General features: G+C 33.6%; 1 protein-coding gene across 1 annotated transcript in view; it reads left to right on the top strand.

The window, feature by feature from the left end:
- The window catches only part of LOC136987078 (KAT8 regulatory NSL complex subunit 1-like), a 55,164-nt gene extending 37,078 nt beyond the window's left edge, over positions 1-18,086 (top strand). The window contains 5 exon segments of the mRNA XM_067284735.1: positions 1,463-1,579; positions 6,426-6,582; positions 10,986-11,052; positions 16,644-16,809; positions 16,812-18,086. Of these exon segments, the coding sequence (XP_067140836.1) occupies positions 1,463-1,579; positions 6,426-6,582; positions 10,986-11,052; positions 16,644-16,809; positions 16,812-17,305 (1,001 nt within the window). The 3' untranslated portion in view covers positions 17,306-18,086.
- The last annotated feature ends 302 nt before the right edge of the window (positions 18,087-18,388 follow it).

Genomic DNA, 18,388 nt, shown 5'->3' with positions numbered 1-18,388 from the left:
CAGAATGACAGAAAGTGATTTTTCTATTATTTAAGCATAAAATAAAAGCCATAAAAACATTTAAATTGTTGAAGGTCATAGCTCTCTAAGCTATCTTAGAGACAAGCATTCATGGTTGTGAGTTGCAGACTGCCATGTTGTTATGCCATTCATAGCTGAGAAACATCCATGAGATCATGATTTCCTCTTGTGGCAACTGTGTATGACCTTCATTTTTAGTGGCATCAGTCACCAAAAATATGTTGAGAATAAAATTGCTGCATTATACCTGCAATTGACAACGAAGAAAAATTGTGTATGTAAAGTGGCAATTTTCCACAGCTGTTTTTGAGGTCTGATAAACAGGGAAAATTTTTAGTTAGATGGATAGCATGTAGCATGAGGATACCATGGAAGCACAGGTAAGTAAGCCAATTTTGTGAAAAATGCCCATGAAAAACTAATAGGTGTGTAAAATTGCCTCTATTGCTTATGATTGTAGGTTAATAGTAAATTTTAATAATGCTGGCAAGTGGTTGTATTTCTTTTGTTGCAAAAGTGTGTTTGTTAATCTTCACTTCTAAATTTTACTTCAGTTTTATCAAAGTTTCAGTTTTGTTTGAAAACTTTGTACATTCTTAATATTTAAGTACATATATGGGGTGATAAAAAATAACTATAAACTCCAGTGCATTGGTTTTTAATCATATGGTTTAAAAACTAATGCACTGTTGACTATAATTTAAAGATAGGTAGATAATATTGCTATCATATTGGCAAAATAAATGGTTGGAATGATGCACAAGTGCAAGACAGTTAACATACCATTTCCAAATGATGACAAGGCTAGAAAAGTGACCTTGTGAAGAAATCTAAGCAGTTTTTTTTGCAAAAAAGATTTCACCTACTGAAGCTTTAAAGTGGTTTTTAGGAGAGAACATTTTGGACACCTTAACCAAGTATTATTTTCCTCTGTGGCAATATCATATGACTGCATATGACATAAAGAAATGTGAATTTGTTGTAGACATTTCAATGGGACATTCTTTATCTTCCTCCCTTTCAGCTTGGTTCTGGCCTCTTCTGACTTGCATGTGTGCTTCTTCAAATATAGGAAAATGTAATTGCCATTTTATTACTAATGAAGTTAAAGCTGCTGTTGCTGGATGGCTACAGCAAATAGGGTCAGGAGATTTTTTAGTACAGGATGAGCAAGCTCTTTACATGTTGGAACAGCCTGATGTGAACTGCCACAAGAAATGTGGCTGTTCACATCAGGATTTGAAAAATAAGTTCTTTTGTTTTCCAAATTTGTGATGTAATTCTGGATTAACAATTTTTTTGTTTTTATTTTTTCCTTCGAGAAAAGGATTTATATAATTTGCAGAAGAACACATGCATATTATAGCAGTTAAATGAATTTATAAATATTGATTTGTAAATTATCTTGCTTGCTAATTACATCTATTGTTTTTTTTTTCAGTACCTCAGCGAAAAAGAAAATACAGAAGACGGAGCCTGTCTGTTGCATCAAGTGGAAGTTCAAAACCCAGTTCGCCTATTCCTGGTTCAAGTTATACAAATATTGAAGCATCTGGAGGTAAATTATATTAAATTTTTTGTCATTGGAATTGCTTAGCATTTTAATGAAAGAATGAGTATTGATGATTACTTGAAATACTTAAAAGTAATTGAAATCTTCAAAATGTGTTTTCAATTAATTGTATTAATGCTTTCAAAGAATCATGTTGAATATTTTTATTTCCTTTACTAATTATTCTAGATATAAATTATTTTTAAGGAACAAAGTTTTTTTTTAACTGACTTGGTATGATGATAGTTACTTTATTGTAGTTAAAATTATTATAATAAAGCTTGAAAAACCAAACATACTGATCTAAGCTCCCAGATTATTTTTAAGAATATATTAATGTTAATTTAATTAAATATTGAAGTTATGAACTTTGAACCAACCTTCATTAGAGATTCCAAATGCACAATATCCACCAGCTATTACCATCTTACATATTTCCTGGTAATTTTTGACTATAATGGAACTTTAATACTTTTAGAAATAGTAATAAACACAGTACATCCTTATACCTTTCCAATGATGATCTTTGTTAAACAACAACAAATGTTCTAGGCCTCTTTTAGGGTCCTTTTTTAGGTTTTACACTATTCTAAATAGAATGGTTCAATGAACATTCTAAACTGGAATGTTTCAACATATCAGTAACATTTTTTGAATTTATAATTTTATAAACTGAAAGAAATAAGTATATACAAATAATCATATAAACAAGTTAATATAAAATCTAAAATTTATAAAATGAATGAAAAATTAAATAAATATAAACTAACTAAAATGCCTGTCAGGTGTCATTAGTGATTAGGTTTCACTTTCTTTATTATTAATAAAGAAAAGAAAACGTATATATTCACCTGTACATATTTAGTGCTAAAACCACAGGTGACTGCACCTGTGGTTTTAGCACTAAATATATTTCAAACATGTTCTCGATTTTATGATCATCAAAAGCAACTTAGATACAGTTATCAATAACTGTAAACTTTACTGTTTACGACCTATTGATACTAAACTTATCTGGAAACGCATACTAGATAATTACAGTCACACTTATACTTTCTTACCCATATGGGCATGGGTAATGCATCAAAACATTAATTGGAACGACTTCTGCTTTGCTTGGTATAATCTACTAAATAAATCACAGATGAAAAAGAATACAATCATATTCGAAGGTCCAAGTAATACGGGTAAAACTAATAGGTCCTTCTCCCTCCCTGCCAAGTAATTAGAGACATAGTGTAAATAATGGCAATAACTTCTCCCCCGCTCTAGCTAGAGAGCTGCGGTTTCTTTTATTTAAAAGAAAACAGATGTATCTAACTAACAAATGTACAAAGTTTAGCGATTTTCTGTAAATTAATTATTTTTTTCTTTTGTTAGTAAGCTTCAAATTTTAATATTATTTTAAATTTTTATTAAACTAAAAATTAAACAATCGTAAACTGTAATATGTTCTCAATCAAACGCAAAAAACAGATTAAACATAGCGCGATTTTAAAGCGAAATATCGCGATTTAAAAATTATCCAAAAACTGCAAAAAATGCGCCACATGACGAATTCTACTCAATTATTTGCTGTAGATCGCCAGCATGGAAAGGGTTAAAAGATACCAATTTTCCGTCAGTTGAAGATGTAAAAAGACGTCAACTGCATACAATGATAAATAAATGGTAATGTCCACGAAAAACCAAAAATGGTGCGTTATCTCATATAAATAAAATTGTCACAAACGTTTTCGAAGTCAACAAGCCCGGTAGCAGGAGATTTGTGCAAACTGGTAGTATGGCAACTAGAAGATAAAATCCTTCCTACCCACCTTCACAATATACTGCTCTATAAGAGATATGTGGATGACATACTCATCTTGTGGAAGACTAAGCCGGACATTGCAGCATTCATTGACTCATTCAATAACAACAGCTATGGCGTTACTCTGGCCTTCAAACAGGCGAATGACTCATGCTCATTTCCTTGATGATGATATCATAGTTAAAGGAATGTCGATCATCACGGAGGTATACAGGAAACCACTTGCAGACCAATTGTACATACCCATAGGCTCTTGTGACCCTGTACAGTACAAACTAGCAGCATTCAACACCTTAGTAAAACGGGCGTACACCCACTCCTCAACAAGGCATGCTCTTAAAAACAAGATGAACACTTTATTTAATATTGCTCAACGCCATAGTTACTATAACCTTATAAGTAAATTATCCAAAAGATTGCGTCATCCCCAACTGTCAACGCAAACCAATTCGCAGGAGTAAGTAACAACGGATCATAAAGACACTATTCCACTCACCTGTAATCCGTATTTAAGAAAGCTTTATTTGGAGATTGCCAGGAAGAGGCAAATCAGCATCACCTATAAAAGATGCCATAATATATATCAGCTGCTACGTAATGCGAAGAATGCCCCAACCAAAACAAGCTATCTGGAGTGTATGCCATCCCACTGAAAGATTATAGATGCAAGGAAGATTTATGGTACATCGGCTCCACAAAGCGATCTTTAGGAGCGAGAATTAAAGAACATAAAGCGGACATCTGCCACCAGAGATTTACTACAGCTTTGGCATGTTACGCCACAGAACCAGATATCCAGCCAATGTTTGACCAGGCCAAGATCATCCACACCACACCCCTTCACACCATTTGAGATGGATGGAGGCTATTTATATACACAAATCCGTCCGAGATAAGAAATGTATTAACAGCAAAGAGGAGTTATCGATATCCGTCGCATGGCAAATGCTCATATACGATGGATGACATTACAGAAAAGTTTATACTTCCACCCATGCGCAACGATGACGACATTCGCCCAAGTTTCGTTTAGAATCTTTCGCACAGCTCTTTTGAAAACTGTTCCATCAAACGTTTTTTGCAATTTGTTCGTTTTTCACCTGATGATGAACTTTTATGTTTGAAAACGTTTGTGACAATTTTATTTATATGAGATAACGCACCGTTTTTGGTTTTTCGTTGACATTATCGATGTAAAAAGAGCTGCTCTGACATGGTTCGGATCACAAGACTCTCAGTTCTACTCAGACGGACTTAAAGACTGGTATCAACATTTGCAGAATTGTATTGACCTTAATGGAGCATATGTTGAAAAATAAACATTATAACTGAAATCATTTTTTCATACTATCCTTTTTCCACAAACTTTTTGAAGCTCTCTTGTATATTGTATGTCTATTTTTTGATATTTTCACATTCATAATGAAAATTAAATGTTTTCATAATCCATCATATACTTCACTTCATAATGACCAGGTTAGAATACAATATGGCTTCTGGCATGTACCTCCGAATAGTGGACAAAGTTCTCAGTCTTGACGGTTTCCACTATTTGGAGGTTATACTATTCGGAGGTTATACTATATTTATATTTTAGAATTTTATTTCTGAACCTGAAGATGATTAACACAGGCAAAATAAATATTGGTTTAAAATGTTCACTTTTACAATTGATTATTAAATTTTTTAATGTGGTTTCATAATAATAATAATAATAATAATTAATAATTCACATATTCTTTTGGAGTTATACATTGGACTCACACAGATCTTGAGCAACTCCAAAGGAAAACAAGAACAACACTTACTAAGCATAAACAACATCATCATAAATCCGCCACAGAAAGATTAACCCTTCCACGTAAAGATGGCGGACGTGGCCTGATTGACATAGTTAACCTTCACTACAAACAAATACAGTCACTGCGAGAGTTTTTCCACAGAAAACAAGAAAAATCACAGTTACATAAAGCAGTAACTCTAGCAGATTCGAATAACACACCATTAAACTTACATTCACATCATATGGACACAACACAACATATAAAAAGCACAGACATCATTAAGCAATCGTGGGCTCGAAAGGCACTCCATGGCAGGCATCCTTATGATCTGGCCCAGGATTTTGTTGACAAACTGCGTCAAACAGCTGGTTAGCTCGGGGATGCCTCTTTGGGGAGACGGAAGGATTCATGATTGTCATACAGGATCAGGTCATAAATACTAAAAACTACAGAAAACACATACTCAAAGATGCAACACTCACAAATGACACATGCAGAAAATGTCACATCATGCCAGAAACTATACAACACATCACCTCTGGTTGCAAGCTCTTGGCACAGACAGATTATTTACACAGACATAATCAAATAGCAAATATAATACACCAAGAGCTTGCAAAGAAACACAAATTAGTAGACATCCACGAACCATACTACAAATACATTCCACAGACAGTATTGGAAAACAACACGCACAAAATGTACTACGACAGAGCCATAATCACAGATAAAACAATTTACCACAACAGACCAGACATCACACTCATTGACAAACACAATAAAATCACATACATTATAGACATATCCATTCCAAACACTCACAATATACAAAACGCATGCACTGAAAAAATTAGCAAGTACACAGAACTCGCCCAGGAAATAAGGCATCTGTGGAGGATGGATAGGGTGCTTATTGTACCTGTTGTTCTCTCCTCTACAGGTGTCATACCACACATACTACACAAAAGCCTGGGCACATTACAATTGAATAGAAAACATACATCACACTACAGAAGGCCACTATATTGAATACATGTCATATTGTGAGAAAATTCCTGAATACAGACACACACACTGATACACTTCTTTAATTTCTGTTTTGGTTACTATGCCTTGACTTTGGTCCGGCATAGTACACAGCCACCGGTGTTAGTCGAGTATATCTCACTTAACCCAACATAATTATTATTATTATTATTATTATTATTAATAATAAAAATAAAATTTGTTTTCTGATATCTATGATTTGTACTTAAAGGTATTTATTCTAATGGAAGACCATCAATATTACAAGACATGTTACGAAGACGACGAGGTGAAAGTGCATTTGACATAGACAATATTGTTATTCCGTACAGTATTGCATCATCAACTAGAGTAGAAAAGCTACAGTATAAAGAAATAATTACTCCAAAGTAAGAAATTATTATTTTTCCTATAAATGATACTTTGAAAAATATGCACTTCATTTAATAAAGGAAACATTCAATTGTTTCTTTTTAAATTTCAGTTGGAACCTAAATAAGGGGTACAGTACAATAAATATATAATAGAATCTCATTTTAACAGATCATTTAGGCTCTCGAAAATAATTTGTTTTTCTGTGAATCCATTATACCACAATGGATTTTCCACACACTCAGGAAAATATCCATTATTCAAAAACTTTATTTACTTTTTAACCCACTACATATAAGAAATGCCTGTACTTGAAATTATTCAGTTTCTTGAGATCTTCTTTTATTCTATAGAAATGTGTGTGTTACAAGATCATACATTATGCCATATATGTAATGGAAATTGTATACACTATCATAAGTATGAAATGATGATGTTGAATGAGCACAATAGTGTGATTCCAAGGTGTGATAGTCCCAAGTTGCCACACACCTTTACTGCAGACATGTGCAAGTCTGGAAATTACTTCTTCTACTAATGAATCTGTTACACTGAAACACCCAAGTATTAATTAATGTTGAAAAAATCTGATGGATACAGTATATGGGGCTAGAAAAAAATTTATTACAATGGGTGATCAGTTAACGAACACAATCTGTTCCAAGACTTTGTTCGTTAACTGATTATCGATTTACCATAGGTTTTAATGGGAATTTGATTAATTCGTTCTGGAGACCCCAAAAAATAAAAAATATATACTTTCTTACTACGTTTATTTATATGTAATAATAAAATATACATATATACACTGTCTTGCATTTTTATTAGTTGTGTTTTTTCCATTTGTGGGAGTTAAAGAATCTGTCTAATGTCAATTGCTTTGACATTAGACAGGATCTCAGTCAATCTCTTCAGGATTTTTCAAAAGTAATTAATAGCATTGTAATTGTAGAGTGCCTAGCCTATTAACCTCACCTTTGTTTGGATGCCATTCTAAGACTGTTGACTGTTGTTCTGACATCCTCCCACTTATTCAAAAGATCTTTAATAGCCTATATCGGCATTAATCCTCTTTTTCAGAAGAAAAATAGCTTACCAAGTTTCTTGGTGTTCTTCTGTCGTCAGATCAGTTTCAGGTTCCATTATGAGCTCTTCAATGTTCTTTATTTCTCAGATGTGATTTTTGTTACTCCTTTAGCTGTTTGAGTCTTCTTGATTATACAGTATCTTTCTTAGATAAAGATTAAGCTGTGGCCTACTGTAGACCTATTCAAGCCATTCTGCCCAGCATCATCAGACATCTTCTGCCCACTCTCTACCTTTGCTATTATACTCTCACCTTTCGAAAATGAAAACAGACGCAAAACTTAACAAGCACCCACCTGACAGTCTCGTGAATACTATAAAAGAATTGCTTCTGTCAGAAAAATAAAAGGCTGGTATTACGAGGAAGAGGTTTCAAAGTTCGGAAGAATACTATCTGATCAGTATATACAGTGGAACCTCGGTATATGTCTGCTTTAGAATACGTTCAATTCAGAATACATCCTGTTTCGACGAAACAAATTTTGCTTGGTATATGACTTAATCCAATTATATGTGCCATCTATTAACAAGTAGCACTATTGGTGTACTAGACCAGACTAGACGTTCGCGGTGCCACGGTTTATAACTTTGTTAAATTTCTTCTGATTTTAATTTGTAAGTAAAACTTTTATTATTTTTATTAATCATGGATTGCAAAAAGGCAAATGAAAAGCAACAGAAAACTAAAAAAATGACTAGAATCACAATGGAACTGCAAAAAGAGATTGTTGAGAAATATGAAGGTGGCATGCGTGTTCGAGATTTAACTGTTGCATATCGTATTCCGAGAACGACGATATCGACAATCGTGAGAAATAAAGACATTATTAAATCTGCTAACGTTGCGAAAGAGGTTTAATCAATTTCTAAACAGATTTTTACTATTAAGGAGGGTTTGGTTTGATTTGATTTTATGATTTAAATAATATAATACAATATACTGTAATAATTTTAAAAATCTATAATAAAATTTATTTTTTTATTAATGTGCTCAAACAGTGTTTAAATTATTTTACAACCCATTAATATATCATATGAAGAGGGTTTTTTTTTACATGAGAACAGATTAATCATTTTTACATTACTTCTTATGGGAAAGGTTGGTTTGGTATACATTCTATTCGGTATAAGTCCAAACATCAGGAATGGATTAAGGTCGTATACCAAGGTTCTACTGTACTGGGTTGAGCATCAATGTCAACGTCTCCTGCACTCTGAAAACTTTGGTTTTCTCTTGTCTTCAGGCAACAATTTGAATCGATATTCATTATTTTACGTCACTTCTTCTTGTGTTTGTTATTCAAACATAAAAATCTTTCGCGAAAGTGTTCATTATCCAATTTGTTCGTTAACTGATTACCCACTGTATTCTGCATTAAGAATTCACTAAAAGGAGATAAAATTACATTGATTTGGCAGGACATGGGGAAAATCTATTATTCCAAGACCACCGAGACTGTTTTAACATATTGCAGAACAATGGATTCATTGTTCTGCAATATGTTAAAACAAGATTCTACTGTATTTACTTACATGTTGAATATTTAAGAAAGTTGTTTTCCACTTGGGTGTTTCATAATAGTTTATTTTGCATTATTGTTTTTTCCCCCTACTATAATGATGATTTCTCAGAACATACATACTATCAATACACATTGCAGTCTGTTTACGGAAAGAATCTATTTGAGTATTAACTAATAAGCATCAGCCATTGATTGCTTAGTTGTGGCAAGTTACTTCCGGTTTCTTCTTCATTTTTTTAAACATGTCACCATTATTATAAACAGTGTTATGGAAGCTTTATGTTCTGGCATTGGAATATGAGGAAGTTTGCTATAATGATAGTTATAAATGCATGATTCTTTACAGTTAATGAACGCTATAAAAAAATTAACACAATTAATAAAAAGTCATTCTGCCATCTAGTGAGAGAGTAAAATTAACATATTGCCTGACATACTAAGTGAAAGGTGCTGATGTCATCAGGGAATTGCAAATTGGTTTAACTGAAGCAACATCTTGCATGACGTTGCTCTCAAGTCAATTCTTTCCACAGACTGTAGATATCTTATTTTTTATGAATTTGGTATTTTAATTTTTGTGTGTATTTTTTTTTTTTTTTAATTGGATTTATAAATATGAAATGTAGTCAATATTTTTGTTTTTCAATGAAAAGTCAGTGATTGAATGATGATGATTTAGAAATCATAATATAAACTGAACAGCTTATTTCACTTTATGATTCGTTTCAAATAAATTATGACAAAGAACTAAAAACAGTTTAATGAAAATGTGTATAGTTTTTTATTTAACTAATTAAAATTGTTGTGTTTTTATAAAATGGTAATTTACAAAAAGTTTATATTTTATTAACTATTTTTAAAAACAGTTGCATGCTGTGAAATAACTTCAAATTTATGAAACAAATCTCTGTATTGAAATTAACAGTTTTAAGGTTTAATCTTTAAAAATACATTTTAAACATGCTATTTAATTAAATAGGTTTAACTGAATTTCATGTATTTTCAAAATTTATGAAAAATTTAAGTATAACTTTTAATAAAATTTGCTAGTTCTTGATAGAGAATATTATAGCAAATACCATTTTAGTTATAAAAATTGCAGCATTAAATAGAAACATTGGAATTTATTTAGTTAACAAAAATTTACATTGATTTACTTATGCTTCTAATATTTGATGTTTATTTTGTGTCATCCAGTTAGTGATGCTGATGATGGCTTTGTAATAAGGCATTAGTATAGTGTTGTGGCAAATCTGAGTAGATTCATTTGGTTTTGAATCATATCAATTTATTACAGATAAGTTAGATTGAGGCTTGCTCTCCCCCTTTTTTTACATGTTTTGAACAATCCATTGAACTCAGTCAAATTAAATAGCATCTTTTAGCATTAAAACAAATATAAATCAATGTATTAAAAAAAACCCAACTTCACAAACCAACTATTTTATTCTTTTCTTTTGATTTTAACTGTGATTTTTGAAGAGTTAAAGGTCCATTAATTTTTCTAATCTTGAAAGATTTTCTAACCTTGGAAAAAGGTTTAAAAAAATCACTCTAAATAATTTTTGGTTGATTGAGTTTAAACTTGAGTCTGAATTTTGTATACTTTTATTAATCTACAATATTCAATCATTTGTCATCAATGGTCTTTAAATTTTCTACAGTACTAAGAACGAAAGATGCCAGTGAAATATTGATTTCACATATTTCTAATTACTTTAATCAAAAATTAATTGTATAATTAAAAATATTTATTTTCAATAATAATTTCACTGCATATAAAACATTAAACGAATATATTATTAATTAAGGTGGCGTTTGATTGATGAAACAGTTGCAGATATGGAAGAAAATGGAGGAAAGATAAAATCTGAAGAGGTAATTGTTTTCACTAAGCTTTCATCTAAAATCTGATTATTTAGTATTGCAGTCCTTGACTTTTGGACAACTTTGATACCACTAAATTGCTTCTCAGTTTCTGCTAACAAAAAATTTAAGTTATTGTGCAAAAAGGTGGCTTCATTATCATGAAAATCATTTCTGAAAATTTGTGTCCTTTCTATTTAATTTACAGTTTTAACATTATTTAAGATATTTTTTGTTTTGACAGATTGCTGTAAAAAACTCAGTTTTTCTCTTTTAATAGATTTTATTATTTTCCATTTTAGCTCTCTGTGAACAAACTTTTATGTCAAATAACTACATTATTATATGTCCAAAAGTTGGGGACTGCTTAAATATAAAATAGGATAATTTAAGAAAAAGTTGATATAAGTTAATAAGGGGAAATACTTTAGAATATTTAAATATATATGTAATAATGGATATTTTTTCCAGGCTATAACTCAGGCCACATTACTTAGTTTAGTTAAAGTTTAGCTAAGGACAGGCAGTTAGGCTACCATCTTGTATTAATATTAATACAAGGTCTGTTCAAAAAGTTTCCGAACTTTATTTATTTCAAAAAAAATACTTCACTTACAATTTATTGGTCATGGTCTCCTTCAAAGTAGTCTCCTCCCCAACGTATACACTTATCCCAACAGTGTTTCCACTTTTTGAAACAGTCCTGGAATGCTTCTTCCGGAATGCTTATAAGCTCCTCCGTCGAATTTTCTCTATCTCTGGAATGGTGGCAAATCTTTATCCTTTGAGCAGGTGTTTTAGTTTGGGAACAGGAAAAAATTGCACGGGGCCTGGTCAGATGAGTAGGGAGGTGGGGAAGCACAGCGGTCTTGTTTTTTGGCCAAATCTCACGAGTTCTGAGGGACAAATGAGCTGGTATGTTGTGTTGGTGGAAAAAACCACTCGCCGCTCCTCCAAAGTTTGGGCCGTTTTCACCTGATTCTGTCTCTTAGGTGTTTTATAACCCTCCAGGTAGTACTCCATGTTGATTGTCTGGCCTGTAGGTAGATATTCGTGATGCACAACCCCCTTTGCATCAAAAAAACAGTAAACATTACCTTAACATTTGAGTGAATTGAGTGAACTTGTCAAACTGTTTTGGGGCAGGGGGATGTTTCACCCACCCATTGTGAAGTTTTCCATGAAGGATTTCCCAAGTTTCACACAGAATTTCACAGAACAATGCTGCTCCTTCAAAGAGCTCATTTCTGCTGATTTTTTGCCAAACCCCATAAACAACCCTTCACATAAACAGCTGTAACTAATCACCAAAACAAGATATGAACGAACAGATTGAAGGAGGTTACTCAGAAGGTTTCTGCAGACACAACGCCTCCAAGCAGATTAAAAAATAACCAAATTGAGGTGCGCTATTCAAAAAGTTTGGGAGTTTTTTGAATAGACTTTGTACAAGATATTTGCCCAATTTTTTAATAATCAATTTTTATATATATACACTTGTATTTGTGATGAAAAAATTATAGGGACAAATGAAAAATATACACTTGTATTTATGATATAATCTGTGATGAGGTACCTTAAGTTGGAAAAATATATATTGCTTTATGGCATAAAGTGTGGTCCAAATGCAGTTAAAATTGTTGGTTTTTAGGTTTCAGTGCCAAATGTTTCTACTAATGTTTGGCAATACTTGGCTATAAATTTTTTTATAAATTTCTTTTCTTAGTCCATAGAATAAGATGCACTCAAAAAATGAAAAATTTGAGTTTTCTGACTTAAGGTACCTTTTTATAGATTTTGTCTCATGTATATGTTAGACTGAAATTGCTCATTGAGTGAAAAAAAAAACAATCACGACGCGTTGTGGCTAACTCAAAACGACCACAAAGCGAAATTTGTGTCGTGACTTTAATGATGTTAGCCACAATATGTTGTGGCTGTTTTTACAAATGCCACAGTGCTAATTTTGCTTTGTGGCCATTTTGAATTAGCCACAATGCATTGTGGTAGTTTTTTTCCCCCTCAATGAGCGATTTTGGTCTTTGGGCCTAACATATACAGTAGAGAGTCGAAAATCGTAATCAATTGGGGACTGGGGTTGTTCCGATTAGTCATTTGTTCCGATTACCCATTATATACGAAAAAATACATTAACCTGTCCGATGTTCAAATTTTTCTCCGTTGCGTGTCGCTTCGCGTTGAATTTTTGTCGATTTTAAGCCTAACAAAAATTTTTATAAAAATAATTGAGGCTATTGTATCGTTAAAAATTATTTCTTTATTTTGTACAAACAAAATAAATATATTGAAGAACATAAAAACATGAAAATTATACTTTAGAAGTAAATCTAGTATCAAAAACATTCGATTAAGCACGACACAGTCCGACTGAAAATCGTTCAGATTACCGGCCATTCCGATTACCGGCGTTCCGATTAACGATTCTCTATTGTATATGTATTTTTAAAGGATTTGTGTTCATAGTCATGTAAGGAAATATGAGGATGCTATAATAAATTAAATATAAAATTCATTAAATTAACAAGTTTGATTCAACTAAAAATTTGAAAAATGTTGGAAATGTTTTTTAGCTATTAATACTATCTAGACAATACTATTTTAACCTGATGGTGTAAACACATGTAAATACTTAAATCCTCATTTTTAATAAATGTTACCTGTAATCCATCGGTTACATATTTGTGTAAAGCAGATGGAGTAATGACTTTGGAATCTAACAGAATGAAGGAACTGATGAACTCTGTCTTTGAAGAGTTGGACAAGAATATCACCATTAAACTACATCAAACTGTTTAAACATGCATGCTTTTTATGTTCATCTACATATTGACAGAAAATTCCAAAAATATCAACAATTTGTTTAGTTGGTTTAGTTTTATTATCAAATTCTGCCTTTAATCTGTTGTAGATGGCATATAATGTTTCCAAAATAATTTTTATTACGTCAAGTAGTTCCTTCCCAGTGCAAGAGAATTTCTAATTTCCAAAATGAAACTTTCGAGCAGGAGCAGTAATCCAATAGCTTTCAACAATGTAGCTTCAGATTTCTGCAGTGATTTGGAAACATAATTTATTCTTTGAAAAAGTCAGTTCTGTATGACAGTCAAAATGGCAGTTTCATATTTTTCAAATCTTGTAACTAACAATTTTGCTTCAACTTCTGTAGTTCACTTTTCAATGTATTTGTGTTTATAGTTACACGAGAAGTGGCTATGATTAAGAGATATTTGTCATAGGTTTGGTGTAAGAGAGAACTTGTTTTTATCAGAAACTGAGTACTGGAATTTACTCTGATAATCTTTAATTAAAAAAACTTCAAATTCATTCGGGTATTCTTGGCATGTTAAAAATTTATCTTTTGAGTTGAAGTTTAAGATTTATTATGGTTCCTGAAGGCAAGACCCAGTGAAATCATACCATTAGAAACTATAACTTGTTGGAAAACTCATTATAACAAGAATCATTTTCAAACTGAGGAACTAGTAAACACAGCTGTAATATGAATTTTAGAATCTTGTGGTCATTAATACATTTTGTACATTTCTCTAGTAACAAAATCCACTAAAAAAAATTGTTTTTATCTGGAATGTAACAGTACACCGTGTTTCTCAAAAATCAGTCATTCTTTTGTGTTTAGTTCCATTCCTTTTAATCCTGTAGAAATGACTCAATTAGTTTTGAAAAGTATGTCATATCACCATCTTTGTACTGTTTCCCAAGGCAATTCACATACCAAACATTCCTTGGTTTATTAACTAGTCTACCACGTCCAGAGCAAATCTGTTTGCAGTACAATATCGTGCCATTAGGGTTTTCGTGCAATTTAATGTTGCCGTCCTTCTCACAATTTGACTCCAATGACTCACGGCCACTAAATTAAATCTGCGTACTTGCACTTTACGCACCAGCTTTGCACTGTAGATTTTCTGTTTTGCAGTTGGGAAAGAGATTGATGTTGATGGGATTTCTATTGCATTATTGCAAGTTTCAGCAGGATCTTTAATTTCTTAAACAATGATATTAAACTGTTTCTCTTCCTCTTTGAATCTTTATTATTTTCACGTCCAAATAAATATGGACATTCCATCATGTCTACGCTGTTAAAAAAATTTAAAACTACTAATTAAAATTGAAAACTGTATCGAACAGTCATCTTTTATTCACTTTTATGTTTTGGAATACTCCTGTGCTTGAAATTTATGTATTACCAGCACTTATCTGTGTGTAAAAGTTCAAGCAAATATTAATAGTATGGTTCCAATGTATTAATAATAAGGTTGGAAAAGCAATAAAATGTCACTTTTAAAAAGTGACTTATTTTTTAATAAGATATTTTTCATATTTTAAAGGAATGTTTTAAAAAAATTTTTGCAACCAAGAAGTCTAAAAGGAATATAAAAGGCGACTTTTTGATGGCCTTTCTCTTCAATTTTAATTAATAAAAAAAATTACCATCTGGAATCTTAAAACAGGACTTTAAGACAACTTCAAACAGGTATAGAGAACACTAAAGGCTTGCTACACTTTGGACTACCTAACACAACAATAGCACCATCTCCTACCTGTCTAGGAATTAGATCCAAGATTTTCCTTATCCAAAAATTTGCCAATTGTCAATCAATTCTGTACCATCAGAGAGAAGAAAAAGTAATAAACTCCTCACCCAAAAGAAAATTTAAAAATACATTTATGCTTTTGTAGGTGTTGGTATTCTTTTGTATATTGTAACAGTAATTTAAGCACAGCAGAAATCACGTAAAATTCACGACCTCGATAATTTCCGCCCACATGCTCGAATGAACTCGAGATGTAATGTCCGATCACTTTCCGCGCCTATCGAATCACCAAGTCGGCCAACACATCGGAATTTTATTAACCAAATAAAAAGTTAGCAACGAGGGTTGTGTAATTTTCCCGGCCGTTATGAGTTATTTAAAAAAAGCCGTAATCTGTTACGAGATTTTGTTATAAAAACTTTTTGTATTTTTTAATTACTATAAAATGGCAAAAAGCGTAATTTTGAAGGTGGGGTAAATTTTATAAAAGCGTAAATGTTAGCGAATAAAATCTTCATTGAGTCTTACCCTCGAGATTCACTATTATCCTGTCTTCTCCACCCTCTCGACTTTTCACCTCCGAAATTTAATAGCATCAACGCCCTTTATATATACAAGCCACCGTGCCAAATCTTGTTCCTTAATCTTTACTCCATCCCGAGATATTAAGCGAAATAGACGCGAACACACACGGAATTTTTTGCTGTTTGACTTTTTTGGATTCAGGCGGTCTCAAAACGTGGATTTGCAAAAAAAGTCTGTCAAATTTGACACGATTCTCGCAGTATTTGTACAAGAGACCCTCAATAATAAAAGGATAACACTAATAAAGAACTGTAAAAATTATATTCGATTTTTATTTAGTGCCACGAATTCAAAATTAACACTCAAGCTTTAAGAAAGGTTATCCGCGGGTCGGGGCGCGCAGTTCTTGCAATAAACGGGTGCGCTTCGTCTTCGCCCCTTAAATCGGTTGCGTACTTATTTGGTATTTTTCAAATTGAAAATTGACCCGTTTCATTTCAGATGGAAGACACGTCGGACGCGTCGTACGCCGAACGTCACCAAATCTGCGAGATGGAGGAAAAGAAGAAATTCGCCACGTCTTACACAAAGAACAAAGGCCTGGGACGCAGTCGCTCTCGATCCCGCGGGGACCGGGCGGACAGCAGCGGGGCCAACACTCCCGACCCCCTCTCGCCCACCAGTTGGACATTTTGGGTCAGGATTCGAATTCCGGACTTGCCATTAACGCATCCTCTCCCATAAACGTGCTGCCCTCGACTTCGATTCCGCTGTTCTTCGAGGACAGTCAGTCGAGCGTCGGGACACCGTGCTTTCGGACGGAGAGGAAGAGAACGATGTCGCTTTCCAAGAGGGAGAGGTCAGAGGAGATGCAGTGGGAGGCGGACGAGATGTACGAAGCGGCCGCGCCCTACGAGCCCTACGTCTTTCCCCTGCCAGACGACCTTTACAACAAGATGCTGGACAATTCCCCCCACCTGATCGACCACGTGGTGGCGCCCTCGGAAAGTTTCGCGCGGACACCCGTCAGCCAACCCGCTTCGCCCCTCTCGTCTACGGACAGCGAATCCCTACCCGAAGAGGACCCCAGCGATCCCGAATGGACGGTGATTTCGGAAAGGGGGTCGCACCAGTCTCTGGTGTTAAAACTAGCCAAGAGATAAGACGATTCGGGCGTTTGTTCTATTTTTTTTTTTCTTTTAACGTGTGGCGGCCGGCCACATCGCATTTAACACCACAGCCGGCCTGCATTCGATCGTTGCGTAACGACGCGTACACTTCGAGCGTAGTGTGCGTCTGAGCAATGTCGTTTGCCTAAACTGTCGGAACCGATACACGCTTATATGTAGTACAGGGTGTCCTTCGGGGCATTACGTTCTGTACTTATATATATATAATTATGTACATATACTACACAATATACATAGAGAGCAGATTGTTTTTTTTCTTTGTTTTTCGTACGGCTTTCTGCATCGAGCGAGACGAACCGCAGCCGATGCACCCGTCGAGTCCGTTTTTAGCTTTAAATTTTCGTTTGGTTTCGTCGCAATCGGATTTTGTTACGTTCGAAGGCTTTGTCGTACGTAGTATTTGGAGACATCATTCCAGTACCGGTCGATCTAGTTTAATTTTTTAAAGTTGTGTTTTTTTTTTCCTACGCAGTCATACGAGAAGGCATATTCTGGAAAATTTCCGAAAAAAGCCGAAATTCCGGTCTTGAATGTCACCTCGTAGCGTGATCTCGAAGCGAGAACGGTGGTGGCGACTTGCCTTAGCGACAAATTCTCGCGTTTTCCTTGGCGTGCGCGTACGCGTGGCGTCGCGTCCCTTCCTCTCGGACGACTTTCGAAGTGATAAAAAGGCGATGCAAATTCATTCTGTAAATCTCATCATTTATAACTGTCATAAATATACATATAAATAAAAAATACTGTGTACAGAGTCTTTTTTTGTAGAAGTGCTTAAATCTGTGTTTGTCTCCTTTCATTTAAATTCGAGAAATTTTTACGGAAACGGAAGTAAGGCCGATTCGTCCGTCGTTAACAACATAAAATGCCATTTTCTTAATTCGGAAAACTTAAAATAGGCAACGGACTTGCTCGTTCTGCGTATTCGACTACGTACTGAAATGTGCGAAGCTATAAACTTGATGCGATTTTAATATGGAGTTTGAGAGATTCTCCGTCGATATTAAACACAAACTGCGTATTAACGAATCGCGGTTATTGTTTGAAAATTGCAGTGTT

This window comes from Centruroides vittatus, unplaced genomic scaffold (genome assembly GCF_030686945.1).
Source record: "Centruroides vittatus isolate TY-2023 unplaced genomic scaffold, ASM3068694v2 scaffold_1444, whole genome shotgun sequence".
NCBI lineage: Eukaryota > Metazoa > Arthropoda > Arachnida > Scorpiones > Buthidae > Centruroides > Centruroides vittatus.
Note: the sequence above shows the minus strand (reverse complement) of the source record. Positions and strands in the feature narration are given on the sequence as shown.